Source organism: Ziziphus jujuba, chromosome 1 (assembly GCF_031755915.1).
Source record: "Ziziphus jujuba cultivar Dongzao chromosome 1, ASM3175591v1".
NCBI lineage: Eukaryota > Viridiplantae > Streptophyta > Magnoliopsida > Rosales > Rhamnaceae > Ziziphus > Ziziphus jujuba.
In genome coordinates this window covers 43,495,147-43,510,740 of record NC_083379.1, presented here as the reverse complement: position 1 = coordinate 43,510,740, position 15,594 = coordinate 43,495,147, and the positions used below count along the sequence as shown (strand labels likewise).

The window sequence follows — 15,594 nt, the reverse complement described above, 5'->3', positions numbered from 1 at the left end:
TATCGCTTCGACACTGTTCTAATTGCTAATGTTGGAGACAGGTGAGTCATTTTGTACAGAATCATCAATTACTTATTTTCAACACTTTTTTTCTTAAGCAACACCTTTTTTTTTTTTTTTTTTTTTAAATTTTTATGTATTGGAGACAAAGGATTTTAGCACCAAATTTTAATACTGAGAATTTATCATTAGTGGGCATTCTAATGGAACTTTTCAAATAAATTTCATCTATGCACTTTGGAAAGTTTCCTTTATTACAAATTTATTGTTTACTTATTTATAATTTTTCAAATATATGCCCGTGACAATAGTAGCAAAATACTACGTGCCTGAAAATTTATCATAAATTAGCATAACAAAAATTATAATAGACCACAACAAAATGTAACCCAAAAAAAAAAAAATTGCGGGACCATTTTGATTCAACCAAAGTGCAGGGATATCAATTTTATGCAATTAACCCAATTTAATTTGTGAATGAGAAATAATATTTGCACATAAATGTATGTACATATATATAGGTATCCTTTTGATGTTCATGATCGTTTCTGGTCTCCCTACACTCGTGATTCTTGGACAAACATAAACCCATTCAAAGTTGATGTTGTTAAGGATACATTCCAATTACCATCCATCGTCATGAGCACTGCTGCGACTCCAAAGAGTGCAAACGATTCCTTGAAATTTTGGCTTCCAACTGATAGAACTGACCTACATTACGTCCACATATACTTCGCCGAAGTGGAAAAGCTCCTACCCAACCAGTATAGAGAGTTTCTGGTTTCTTATAATGGATATCCGCTGGGTGTTTTTTTCTCCTATTTATCTGCTAGCAACAGGCTTATCCGGCAGCAGTGGTGTAATTGGAGGAGCACCTCTCGTTTTCTCTAAGACTGCCAACTCAACTCTGCCTCCCCTCATTAATGGCATCGACGTTTATGCGGTCAAAGAATTCTTGCTGCCAGACATCCGTGAAAGAGATGGTATCTGCTCAACATATATATATATATATATTTATGTTTGTGTGTTGGTAGCTAGGTGCATATATATGTGCATGATATATGTTTGTAAATATACCTAGCTGAAATGGATTTGCTGTTAATGCTAGCTGACGCCATCACAAAACTCAAGTCAACTTATGGGGTAAAGAGAAACCGGCAAGGTGATCCATGTACCCCTAAATACATATGGGGAGGTCTAAACTGTAGCTATGTTTATGATTCTGGTCTCCCCAGAATCATATCTTTGTAAGTATGCCATTCTTAAAATAAACCGATGATTTCTCAAGTACGTAATTCCTCATTAATACTTTGTTAATAAGCTATATATATACATTTAATGAACAATTATTCAGGAACTTGTCCTCAAGTGGATTAACCGGGGAAATACCTTTTGCTCTATCCAATCTCACCGTCATGGAAGTTCTGTAAGTATAAAAGTCATACATATTACATACATACATACATAAATACATGTATGATGATGAGAAGGAGGACTGAATTAGGTGAAATTAACTTTTATCTTCTTTCCAAAATAATTTTCACAGAACAGATTTGATGCAGGGATCTGTCAGACAACAATTTAACAGGAACAGGGCCAGATTTTCTATCTAAATTGTCAAACTTAAAGATCTTGTAAGTAATTGTCTTTGATTTTGGTGAAAAGATATAATATGCAAATGTTTAATTAGTCATAAATTTGGTAATATATATAATGCTCTTTCTTGGCAGAGATTTGGAGAAAAATAACTTGAGTGGATCAGTACCTATCGAACTTGTACAAAAATGGAATGAGGGCTCCCTAGAATTAAGGTGTGCCAAAACGACCAAACTCATATATGAGAGTTCTGTGTTACATTACTCATTGCCACTGACGTAGTTTCTTGCTCCCATGGTGGACCAAAATCCAAATCTATGCGTTTCAGCTTCATGCGAAAAGAAAGAAAAGAAGAAAGATGCTGTTGTTCCAGTAGTACGTAGCATCTGTTGCTAACAGATATTGATTTCTAAATTTTTTGGCCATAAATGAGTACTGAAGGGATGAAAGTTTAATTAGATTAAAGCTAAGTATTCTTGCTTGCGCCCCTCACACCCCCCCCCCCCCCCCCCCCCCCCCACACATGCAAAAAAAAAATCCAAATCTATGCGTTTCAGCTTCATGCGAAAAGAAGGAAAAGAAGAAAGATGCTGTTGTTCCAGCAGTACGTAGCATCTGTTGCTAACAGATATTGGCTTCTAAATTTTTTGGCCATAAATGAGTACTGAAGGGATGAAAGTTTAATTAGATTAAAGCTATGTATTCTTGGGCTTATTTTGCAGATGCAACAGACAAAAAACCCGACACCCAACAAGGTTCATTTGAGTCGATAAAATGACAATTCACATTGTTGGACATAGCGAAGACTACCAACAGTTTTGAGAGGATTATTGGTGAAGGTGGCTTTGGAGCAGTTTACCACAGGTGCATAAATGATTGTCAAGTTGCTGTGAAATGCTGTCCTCATCATCTGTACAAGGATATCGGCAATTTCATGCAGAGGTAAACATATATTGGTGATACTAATTAGTGTATATTTCCTTGAATAATCTAGTCATGTGCATTATTCTGATCAGCCATCAAACTTCTTAAACATTTCCAGGTTAATCTTCTCATGAGAGTTCATCATAAAAATATAACAAGCCTTGTTGGATATTGCAATGATCGAACTAACACTGGGCTCATCTATTCGTACATGGCCAATGGGAACTTAAAGACACATATTTCAGGTTTGGATTGCAAACAAAATCTTTTAGTACTATAATTTTCTTGCTTATATAAAATCTTTTCAAACTAATATGAGTTTTACATATGCATACAGCTAGCTGACTCCATGGACCCATTATCAAATTCATTAAGATTTCTCTTCTTCTCCTTCTTCTTCTTCTTCTTCTTCTTCTTCTTCTTCTTCTTCTTCTTTTTTTTTTTTTTTTTTTTTTTTTTTGGTTTTGTTTTGTTTTAAACTAAACCAAGACTAAAAAAGAAAATTTCGTGAAGTTTTTCATATGGACTGTAGATGACAGTTCAAGAATCTTGAAATGGGAAGACAGAAGACAGACTTCGAATAGCACTTGAGGCAGCACAAGGTCAGCAAGTTCATGCTTTTCATAATCATCCATTACCTTCTCTTTTTCAAAATTTTCACTAGATAGAATGTCTTTGGTTTTTTTGATGTAGGATTGGAGTATCTGCATGATGGTTGTAAGCCTCCTATAGTCCACTGAGATGTAAAATCCACAAATATCCTTCTAAATGAGAACTTTCACGCCAAACTTTCTGATTTTGGCCTATCCAAAATATTCCCTGAAAGTGGGACTCATGCACCAACGGTGGTTGCAGGGACTCCTGGGAATCTTGACCCTGAGTAAGCAATAATAATTTGCTTCGCTGTTTATCTTTCACATATGGAGTTCAAATATTAAATTTATTTGTGCATAGAAGCTTACAAAAAACAAATGGAATAACAGACTGACAAAAAGAAATTAAGTATTAAATTGTTTGGTTTGCAGGTACTACATATCAAATTTGTTAACTGAGAAAAGTGATGTTTATAGTTTCAGAGTTGTTATCATGGAGATAATATCTAGCTGACCTTCAATTTCTAGAACATATGAGAAGACTCATATAAGCATGTCGGTGAATTCCACTCTTGCCAATGGAGACATCAAAAGTATTGTGGATGATAGGTTACGAGGAAATTTTGATACAAACTTTGTGTGGAAAACTGTTGAAATATCAATGGCTTGTGTATCCCCAGCTTCCACCAAAGGCCGACCATGAGTCATGTAGTGGCAGAACTAAAGGAATGCTTGGCTATGGAACGGGCTTGTGGGGGAAAGAGCCTTGAGACTGTTCCAATTCAATCAGTTTCTATGAATTCTCCATCTGCGTTCAGTCCTTTGGATAGGTAGTACTTCTCACTGGTATAATATTGGCCTACAGTGTTGGAAGCTTTACTATGATTTTGAGTGTGCTTCATATTTTCTTTTTCTTTGTTGGTGTTATGCAAACACCAATTATTCTTTAATTTCCACTTTATGTATGAATTGTAGCATAACGAGCAAGAAAATTAAGCACAGATAAACACATGAGATCAACGTTAAAATCTCTATCATTTAAGAAGATAGAGAATGCCATTTTAGCAACATAGATCTTGGTTGGTCATACATTTGAAAGTGTATAAACTCACAAAAACAGCACAAATTACTTGGCACAAATCACCATCTATTCCAAAATTTATAGCTAGTAGGAATTTACTATGTCCTAAACCCCTATCTGAACACTAATCGAAAATAAATTTCATATCATTGATGTAATCTAAGGGCTAATAAAGATGGATCTGAACCATCAGATTCATATTGGTCTGAATCTGTCTAACATGAGTATATATATAACCATCAGATCGATCCATCTGAGTTGTAACTAAAATTTTTCACTCAAACGGACCCCTACTGTGTTATTTTTATTCATAAGCATATACATATATATATATACACGATAATGATGGTAGGTACAATACTATTGATGGTTGTTGGCTTAATTACTCGCATTTTATAATTATGTAACTGACAATATTTATGCATGTTATCAGCCAACTTCAACTATTTAGCACTTTTTTTTATTTTTTGTTTATTGCCTTCTTAAATAATGAAGTGGCATCTTCCTTTTAGTGTCAATAGAAAGCAATATACAAGAAAGGGTCTTGTAAGTATTTGCTCTGTTTTTTTTATCAAGACAGGTACACGGATCCTTGTCCAAAACCGGAGAACATTGACATGCTTAACTCAAATATAAAGTAACAAAAAATCTCATCATCATTTTTTAACCGAAGTGATTTGCTGATTAAAAACATATATATATATATATATATATACAGCATATATACAGGAATAATTTTGTTAAAGCCTTTAGAATTCTTACAATACAAGCTTGGTAGATAATCGGAAAATAGCGAAGCACATGCTATTCTCAATATTATATGCTGCTTTTGCTCTCATTGTTCTTGTTTGTGGCCAGTTAGTAATACCAGATCTGGTATATAGTCACACAAATCTTTTTCAATATGTACAATGATTTTCAAAGACAGAGTTATTAATTGCCTCTGTTTTTTGCAGGTTTTATAGGCACAGGTTGTGGGGCTTCCAACGACTATGCTGATGAGAAAACTAGCATAAGCTACACTTCAGATACTAATTACATAGACAATGAACTAGGCAAGACTATATCACCTGAATTCAACACTCCTAAAGCAATTTTGTAATTGTCAAAAGCTTCACTGAAGATACCAAAAGCTGTTACACCGTCAAACCTTCACATGGAAAAAACCACAGCTATTTGATCCAAGTCATTTTCTTGTATGGAAACGACGAATCTAAAAACCAATTCCCCGAATTTGACATTCATGTGGGAGTAAGTAAGAGGAATACAATGAAACTGAATGATTCATCCACTCTCATAACCATGGAAATCATACATGTCCCACAATCAGATAATTATATTCATGTCTGTCTAGTAAATGCAGGTTCTGGGACACCTTTCATATCGGCCTTTTTGTCCATTTAAGAAGACAAAGCAAGACTTTTGTTAATTCATGAACTGACGTTTTCCTTGTTAGGTTCTACGATGAAGCTTTGGACCACATATGGTTACCCTTCAATGAAGAATAGTACTGGCAAGTCCTAAGCACCTTGCTTACTGTTGACCCTAATAATTATGAGCCACCGTCAGTTGTTACGAGCACCACAAACATGCCAAAGAATCCAAACGATTCCATGGGAATTGTGTGGAGCACCGATGGTAACATCTTTTCTGAGTTTTACATATACATGCATTTTGCTGAAATTGAAGTACTCCAAATGAACCAAACCAGAGAGTTGAATGATTTCATAAATTGCCAATTATCCAGTACTGAGGGACCACCAAATGAGCCAAACCAGAGAGTTGAATGATTTCATAAATGGCCAATTGTCCAGTACTGAGGGACCACTTGTTCCCGAATACTTGACCACATTTACAAGATACAGCACAAAACCACAAGTTGGATCTCATTTTCAGGTTTTGATCTCTAAAACAAAAAATTCACCCCTCGTCGGCTGCTTATTCGATTTGAGATTTATACGGTCAAACATCTTCTATAATCACAAACAAACCAGCAAGATGACATTTATAAATTTACAGTATTTCCTGTTTATTTCTTTTTAAACTTAATGCATCTTCTTATTGATTATTTATGCTGTGGTGGTGAAATTATTAGTTGATGCTGTAATGAATATAAAGTCAGTGTATGGAACGAAGAGAAACTGGCAAGGATATCCCTGTTCCCTTATTGCCTACATTTGGAATGGTCTCAATTACAGCTACAGTGGCTCAGACCCAGCTACAGTGGCTCAGACCCAGAACTGTATCTTTGTGAGTTATATATCGTTGCGTATGCATTTATCAGCATAATTAAGTTGAGCCATTTCAATTCCTTAAAAGATTTTCTTACATGTCAGGAACATATCCTCAAGTGGATTGACAGGGAAGATAACCCCTTATATATCCTATCTCACATTGATACAAATGTTGTGAGTATTCAACCTCTTATAAGGTGTAGACCTCTTCATGATGAGGATTAGATTGACTTGCAATTCTTCATGTAAGATTAATATAATGATTTTCACATCTTATGGATTTGTCAAACAATAATTTAAATGGGTTGGTGGCTCATTTTTTGTCTCAAATGTGCTTAACTATTATGTTTCCTTGTATTATAGTGTATAAATTATATCATTGGGATAAGTTTCTCTCTGCTTTACAGAAATCTGGAATGAACAACCTTTCAGGAACACTTCCATTGGGAGTTTTGGAAAAGTCAAAGAACAGATCAATTTTGGTGAGGTCAGTCATTTATATATTTAAAGAATTTTAATTGTTGTCTTCATTCTTGTCCTGTATACCAGAATTAGCTTGTAAATGCAAAATTGCCATGTGCCTTGGGTAGCAAGTAACTGCAAACAGTGCATAAATTGAGTTGTATATATACATATATATATATTGGAGATTTATACAAACTAACATAAATTTTGTGTGTATCTATATCTTTTCAATGCTATGGTGGAAGAAAATTCAGATCTTTGTTTGACAAGCCCATGTGAGAAGAAGATCAATAAGAAAAGGGAGTAGAAGAAGAATTTGGTTACTCCAGTTGTAACCTCCATTGGTGGATTTTTTGCTCTTGTATTAACCACTGAAGCTATCTTCTCGGGCCCTCAAAGTAGGAAAAGATGTAGGAGTACTAATCTTTCTGATCGTTCACGAAGGATGCTAATTTTCAAGAAAATAAATTTGTCAAATGATTTCCTCTGATGTCCTTTATCGGCTACAACTGCAGTGAAGGTAAATGTTGAGTCCAAGATTCAAAAAGATGAGGTACTGGCACAAAAGAAACAACATTTCACATCTTCAGAAGTCCTGAGTATTACTAACAACTTCAAGCTTGCCATCGAGGAAGGAGGATTTGGAACAGTTTATCATGGCTACTTAAACGATCTGAAGTTGCTGCTAAGATGCTGTCTCACTCATCAGCTCAAGAGTACAAGCAATTCCATTTGGAGGTATAAGTTTATCCAATATTATGTTTTCCAGAAAGAATGGATAGGCTGCAATGATGCCTATAATCAATGAGCAGACAAGTCCTCTGTATAACAATAGGTAATTTAATTTCTTCTTATAGCTCTTATATGCTGAAATTAGATATGATTGAGTGCAGGCTAAACTTCTTACAAGTGTTCACCATAGAAGCTTGACATCTCTCGTGGGTATTGCAATGAAGGCCATGGCCCCCAGCTATGAATACATGTCTAATGGAGACTTATCATGGCATCTATCAGGTCTTGTCCATCCTCAATATGTATTTTGCTGAATAATAGTTAATGTGTGTACATATATATATAATATAAATTTTACATATATATGTGCATATACTTCACACTTAAAGTTCCCTACTTGCTCTGTCATAAATGCGGATGAAAATCCAAATCCTTCGAGTTGGGAAGAAAGACTCAAAATAGATTTGGGTGCGGCAAAAGGTCAAAAATGCAGATTTTTGGCATATAATATCAGTTTATTATTTTTTTTTTTTTCCTTTTTTTTTTTTTTTTTTTTTTTTGGGGTTATGATTTAAATTAGTTTCTCATTTGGAAGTGTAACTGCAGGGTTGGAATATTTGCTTAATGGTTGTAAGCCGTCTATATACATAGAGATGTGAAGACTAAAAAAATCTTATTGAATAAAAAACTTGAGGCTAAACTCGCTGATTTTGGTCAGTCCAGAACTTTTCCAACTGAAGGTGAGACTCATGTCTCAACAGCGGTTGCTGGTACACCAGGATACCTTCACCCTCAGTAAGTATATGTATCTAGTCTTACCATACTATAGTCAAAGCTAGTTTGTATGTTTTATACATATATATATATATATATATGTTTATATATATTTGGGCCTTGCAGGTACTATGTAACAAACAGGCTGACCGAGAAAAGTGGTGTATTTAGCTTTGGTATAGTTATATTGGAGATAATCACAGGTCGACCTGCAATCACTAAGAACATTGACAATGGTCATGCCATTGAATGGATTAACTTCATTCTCTCCAGTGGGGCCATAGAAGATATTGTAGATCCAAGATTAGACCAACACTGTGACAAAAATTCTGTTTGGAAAGCAGTAGAATTGGCGATGGCTTGCACATCTCGCACTTCGACAGAAAGGCATGACTCAAGTAGTGATGGAATTAAAGCAACGCTTGGTAACGGAGGTGGCTCGGACTAATAAAACTACTACGGAGGTTTCTGGATCAACTGAATTTGTCTGAAATGATTGCACCAATAAATGAAAGAAAAATTCTTTTAGCATCTAGGAAGGACACAAAATAGATATTACAGCAATCAACAAGAACACAAGAATTGGAGCTTTATCCCCTGTTTTTGCCACTTCATGAATTTTTTTTTTCCCTTCTTTTTTTAAGAAAAATATTCTAAAAAATAATTTTGTAATTTTCAAGAAATGCAAATGTACGTGTTTTTTTTTTTTTTTTTTTCTTTTGTGGTATATTAAGGAAAAAAAATCTCCCTTAAACAGTCCAACAACGATTGTGTGGATTGGATCGAGCCAGATAGCCTTTTGCTAAGCAGTTTATGAAATGTTGGTGTGCAAAATGAGCATGTTTTATGTGTATTCTTGTCGGGTCAGCAATGAACTCGAACATGATAGATTTATATATTATATAATATTATGAGAATTTGAATACAGCGACCTAACCATGCACTAATTTGCAAGTGATGTGTGTTGATGTGGCTCTGCACGCCAGTATTTATCTGACGTTTGTGATGTTGACACTTATATATCTATATATGATGTAGATAATGAGTTTAAATGGTCTTTTATTTTTGGAAAAAAAAATAAAATTCTTTATATGAATTAGTTAATTCCGTATTATATATGAAAATATATGATGATGTTTAGTATTCTTTTTTGACTTTGAACCATTCAAATATTAGAAATTTTATTTTTTATAGCTTTTCCACTTTTTTTAAGCATCATGAATTGTTCCTTGCTTGTAATTTTTAACTAATTTTGTGAAAGTAAATTCAACTTAAAAAAATAAAAAATAATAATGAAAAGATAACCTCTTTCTCCTGTGAAAGGTTTAGTCAATTCAAGCATCCACTCATATTTAGACATAATCAATCATTACATATATCAAATAATATATTATTAGATGCCCAAAATTCAAATTATTCTCAATTTCCAGAAAAATTCTTCAGTAAGCACTTATGAAAAAAACGGATAATATGACTTTGTCGGAATTAGTCATAGATGCAGACTTCTCGAACGAATTGGTTCACTGTCACCTCAAGATCTTGGTTTCCTTCCAAATCAGGTACAAACTCTTTTCAATAACAAGGAAAATTCTTGGTAGTTAATGGGTCCCTATTATTTATTACATTATAAATTCAAGTATTAGTCCATTGAACTCTGAAGCACCCTCAATTTCCACCAAACCAATAGTCATTTAACGTGTAAACTAGGCAACTGTAGTGAGCTAATAACATATTGTTAGATGCCCAAAATTCAATTTATTCTCAATTTCCAGAACAAATCTTTTAGTTAGCACTTATGAAATAAATGGATAATAGGAATTTGTCGGATTTAGTCATAAATGCAGACTTCTTGAACGAATTGGTTCACTGTTACCTCAAGATCATTGTTTCCTTCTAAATCGTGTACAAACTCTTTTCAATAACAAGGAAAACTCTTGGTAATTAATTGATCCCTATAATTTATTATATTATATATGCATGTATTAGTCAATTGAACTCTGAAGCACCCTCAATTTCCATGAAACCAATAGTCATTTAACGTGTGAACTAGGCAACTGTGGTAAGCTAATTATATCGCAGACAAAGAATGGGTCTAAGTAATTGGTATTTCATTGACTTCCCAGAAATTAAACGCAGTTCCTGCAATGGATCAACAATTGACCTGGTTATTTGTATCTTATTATATTATTTTTCTTATATCCAATTTGGAGGCCATTAATTAATTCCCACAAGACCAAACCAGCTGCTAAAACGAAGTCCTTGACAGCTCCAATTAGGGAGTGTCTTCCAGAAATGGCTAAGCTCTACTTCCTCTTTGCAATATTACTGCATGGTGCTCTTCTTCTTGTTGTTCATGTTCATGGCCAGGACCAACAAGGTCAGGACTCTGCAGAGATATGCCAAACCTTCATCATATACAAATATAAGTTGTTCTCTTCTAATCAGACAATGACAAAAAGTCTGTTTTTGCAGGTTTTATCAGCGTTGATTGTGGTGCTTCAGAAGACCATACAGACAACATAACAGGTATCAAATACACTACAGACGATAACTACATAGACAGTGGTGTTAGCAAGACTATATTACGGGAATTCAATACCAGATTCCTTGACAAGAAGTACTCGAATGTCCGAAGCTTCCCTGAGGAAACCAGAAACTGTTACACCCTTAGACCAACTGCAGGAAAGAACCATAGTTATTTGATCCGAGCAAGTTTCATGTATGGAAACTACGATGACAAAAGCCAATTCCCGGAATTTGACTTGTATCTGGGAGTTAACAAGTGGAATACAGTGAAACTGATGGATGCATCCAATATCACCACCTTTGAAATCATTCATGTTCCACAATCAGACTACATACATGTTTGTCTGGTGAATACAGGGTCTGGTGTTCCTTTCATATCTGTATTAGAGTTGAGGCAGCTCAACAATAATTCTTATATTACCCAAACTGGATCTTTGGAACTCTTTGCGAGATCAGACTGCGGCTTGTCGCCTAATGAAATAGTAAGGTCAGCCATTTTCTCATCTCTATATGGTTTCCTCCAAATTAGTATGAAACAGAAAACTTATTTAGTTACAACATTTTACATTTTGTAACTAAAAGAGTCATAACTTGTTTTCTTTTCTTTCATTTTTGGTTTTCTTGGCTAGTGTACTTATTATAAGTTAATTTCCATTAATTAATTACTTAGGTACCAAGATGACACTTTGGACCGTATATGGTCACCCTTGAACTTTGAAGCTTGGGATGTAATAAATACCTCATCATCTGTTGTCCCTAATAATTTCCTACCACCGCCGACTGTGATGAGCACTGCAATCACACCAAATAATGTAGACAATACCGGCGTGGGAATCAGCTGGAGGAGTGAGGGTAACGTCTCAAAGGATTTTTACCTCTACTTGCATTTTGCTGAGATTGTTGAATTTGATGAGCTCCAAGACAATCAAACCAGAGAAGTCAACATATTTATAAATAACGAACTATGGTATGGACCATTTTCTCCTAATTACTTGAGAGCAATTACGATATACAGCATAACACCGGCGACTGGATCATACTTTGAGATTTGGATAAACAGAACCACAAATTCAACCCTGCTGCCTATACTGAATGCCATTGAGATTTATACTGTGAAACAGCTTCCAAACCCACAAACAGACCAAAATGATGGTATGCTTAAATTGAAAATGTTGTTTTCTGTAGAACTTTTAAAGTTCATCCCCTTATTGATTATCTGTACCTGTGATATGATTATTAGTTGATGCTATAATGAATATTAAGTCCTTCTACGGACTGAAGCTCAAAAACTGGCAAGGAGATCCCTGTGCCCCGGATACATACGTGTGGAATGGTCTCAATTGCAGCTACGATGGTTTTAGTCCACCTAGAATTGTATCTCTGTGAGTTATAAATTGATATGAACCACACCAATTTTTCAGCCTAAACCCATTTGAATTTTTTTCCTAAAGATTATCTTTCACCTCAGGAACTTATCATCAAGTGGATTGACTGCAAAAATAGCTCCTTACATATCCAACCTCACGATGATACAGACATTGTAAGTATTATCTCAATCTTTTATAAATTTTAACCTCTTGATGATGTGTCAATGTCTGTGACATATATAGTTCTTCCTCTCTAACATCACCGATAGTCAACAACATAATATTTTGATCGTTTTAGGGATTTGTCAAACAATAATTTAACCGGGACAGTTCCTGATTATCTATCTCAGCTTCCATTCTTGAAGACTCTGTAAGTTACTTTTGATCTAGAAATTATCACTTATTTTCTACAAGACTTTCTATATATAAATATATATATATATATATATCCACATTGAGGGTAAGTTTTCGCTGCTTTGCAGAAACCTGCAAGGGAACAACTTGTCTGGGACACTTCCAGTAGGACTCTATGAAAAATCAAAGAATCAATCAATCTTGTTGAGGTCAGTCTTTTTTATGGCATTTCATAATCAGCATAGTAAGTTTCAATTACTATTTTGATTCTTGAATTTAGGTTTGTCGCAATTTCTTGGCAGTTCTACTAGTTCTAGTTAATTATAAACTCAAATTTCACATTTCTTGCCATTGCAAGTGTGGAAGAAAATCCAAACCTTTGTTTGACGGATCCATGTCAGGAGAAGAAGCAGAAGAAGAAGAACAACGATGACTTTGTTGTTCCAGTTGTAGCCTCCGTTGGTGGATTTATGGGCCTCCTACTAGCTGCACTGGCTATCTACTGGGGCCTTAAAAGGAAGAAACAAGGTATATATAGCTAGAGTAATTCATTATGACCAATATTCATGAATTAATCATCCTAGCTATTTTCCACGAAACTGCAATAGTACTTACTTACCTCCAATGGCGTTTCCTCTTGTAGCTGCTGGAGGTACAACTGCAACGAAGGTGAATGCTGAGTTCAGTGATAAAAAAGATGAGGAATTAGAAATGGTAAAGAAACAGCAATTCACGTACTCAGAAATACTGAGCGTTACTAACAACTTTGACCGTGCGGTTGGGAAAGGAGGATTTGGGACAGTTTACTATGGCCACTTAAATGAAAATGAAGTTGCCATTAAGATGCTCTCCCATTCATCGGCTCAAGGGTTCAAGGAATTCCATGCAGAGGTACTTCACGCATTTTACTCTATGCAACAGATTAGTCCTGTATATATGTTTCACAGAAAATATATTTATGCTCAAACAAGAGGGGTAACTTCCAAATTATTGTACAGGCCAAACTTCTTACAAGAGTTCACCATAGAAACTTAACTACTCTTGTTGGTTATTGCATGGAAGGCCCTAACATGGGGCTCATTTATGAATACATGTCTAATGGAGACTTAGCATGGCATCTGTCAGGTATTAAACCTTAGTTCTGTACCATATGCAGTCAACCAAAATTTGCAGAACCCGTAAACTTAACAACATTCTTAAATCATCAACATGCTAGAATATTATGATGGTTAATTCATGGATAATGCAGATAGAAATCCCCATACCCTGAATTGGGAAGAGAGACTCAAAGTAGCAATAGATGCAGCTCAAGGTCAATTACCAGATCTCTGGCATATTTTTGCAATATTTTCCGACACTATAATTTTATCAAAAGTAGATTGAGCTTTTTTTAATCTGGACTTAATTTGACATCAGGACTGGAATATTTGCACAATGGCTGTAAACCACCCATGATCCACAGAGATGTGAAATCCACAAACATATTGTTGAATGAAAAGTTGCAGGCCAAATTGGCTGATTTTGGGCTGTCCAGAGCTTTTCCAGCTGAAGGTGACTCTCATGCGTTCACAGCGGTGGTTGGCACACCAGGCTATCTTGACCCTGAGTAAGCATCTAACATTATAGCTCTGTCTGTTGCTAATAAATTCCACAGCATAGCATATTCTCTCTTTTTGATTGCTTATTAATTATAATCAGCCTGCTTTTTTATCTGTAGGTACTATGTGTCAAACAGGCTGACTGAGAAAAGTGATGTATTTAGCTTTGGGGTAGTTTTGTTGGAGATAATCACTGGTAGACAAGCAATCGGCAAGAACAGCGACCAGAATGGTCATGTGGTTGAATGGGTTAACTCGATTCTATCCAAAGGGGACATACAGAATGTTGCTGATCCAAGATTACAGCAAGAGTATGACAAAAATTCTGTTTGGAAATTGTTAGAATTGGCAATGGCTTGTACATCTATCAATTTGACCAAAAGGCCGACCATGAGTCAAGTAGTAACGGAAATAAAGCAATGCTTGGCAATGGAAATGGATAAGAGTTTCAACAACGATGTGTCTGAAATAATTGAGTTACCTGAAATTATTTTGAACACAGAGCAGGAGGGTCCCAAATCCAGGTAGTACAAATTTGAGTGTGTTTGAGGAGCTTTTTTCTGCTTCAAATTGATGATTTAAAAAGCTCTTTTTGGGTTTGTGCTCTTTCCTAATTAAAGAAAGCTTTTGTTTTTAATCTACATTCTGATTTTTCTGCACATGCTGTGCTCATTGTACAAAATTTGATGTAGTTTTGCACAATGCCATACCAGAGATCCTCATAATTTCTGTATTTTTTTTTTTTAATTTTTTTTTTGCGTGCTTGCTTTAAGACCAGAATGACGATTGCCGCATAACTTGTTCACTAATTTAGTACTTGTCCAAGAAAAACAAAACAGAAAAAAGTAATAAATAAAAAAACAATCAAACAGTAATAATATAAATACTAAACTGTTCATCAAATTTCTTTATTAAATTATATATATTAAAATATTATTAATTGATATATTCATATAATATAAATATAGAAAAATGAAGTTTTAAATAAATAAATAAATTTAAAAAATAAACTAATTAATATTGTTATTATTACATCATTTGTTTTTGATAAATAAATTTAATAAATATTTTAATAACTATAACATTATTGAAAAGATTATATTTGACATTTTGTGTTGATCTTTATTCAACGGTATACATCTTTATTTGCTTTATTTATTTATTTTTTATTTCTTATCTATATTTGCTTTATAACAAAGAAGAAATAACAAATATAAAGTTTATTTTATCGCATGCTAGGAGCCACATAGGGCCACCCCCCTTTTCATTTTCTTTTTTAAAAAATTTTAATATATATTTTTATTAATTTACCAAAATTTAATTAAGGTGCCCCTAATTTTACTCCAACAC

At 34.5% G+C, this 15,594-nt stretch overlaps 1 protein-coding gene and 1 pseudogene across 1 annotated transcript; both read left to right on the top strand.

The window, feature by feature from the left end:
- The first annotated feature begins 782 nt into the window (after nt 1-782).
- LOC132800517 (probable LRR receptor-like serine/threonine-protein kinase At4g20450) lies at nt 783-9,266 on the top strand (annotated as a pseudogene).
- Nucleotides 9,267-10,643: 1,377 nt separating this feature from the next.
- LOC132799872 (putative leucine-rich repeat receptor-like serine/threonine-protein kinase At2g19230) lies at nt 10,644-14,960 on the top strand. The gene is made up of 13 exons (XM_060812649.1): nt 10,644-10,776; nt 10,872-11,412; nt 11,596-12,077; nt 12,166-12,307; nt 12,394-12,465; nt 12,591-12,662; nt 12,775-12,855; nt 13,005-13,174; nt 13,290-13,537; nt 13,645-13,771; nt 13,896-13,958; nt 14,063-14,252; nt 14,364-14,960. The coding sequence occupies exons 1-13, from the start codon at nt 10,692-10,694 to the stop codon at nt 14,770-14,772; spliced, it is 2,682 nt and encodes an 893-aa protein (XP_060668632.1). The 5' UTR covers nt 10,644-10,691; the 3' UTR covers nt 14,773-14,960.
- The last annotated feature ends 634 nt before the right edge of the window (nt 14,961-15,594 follow it).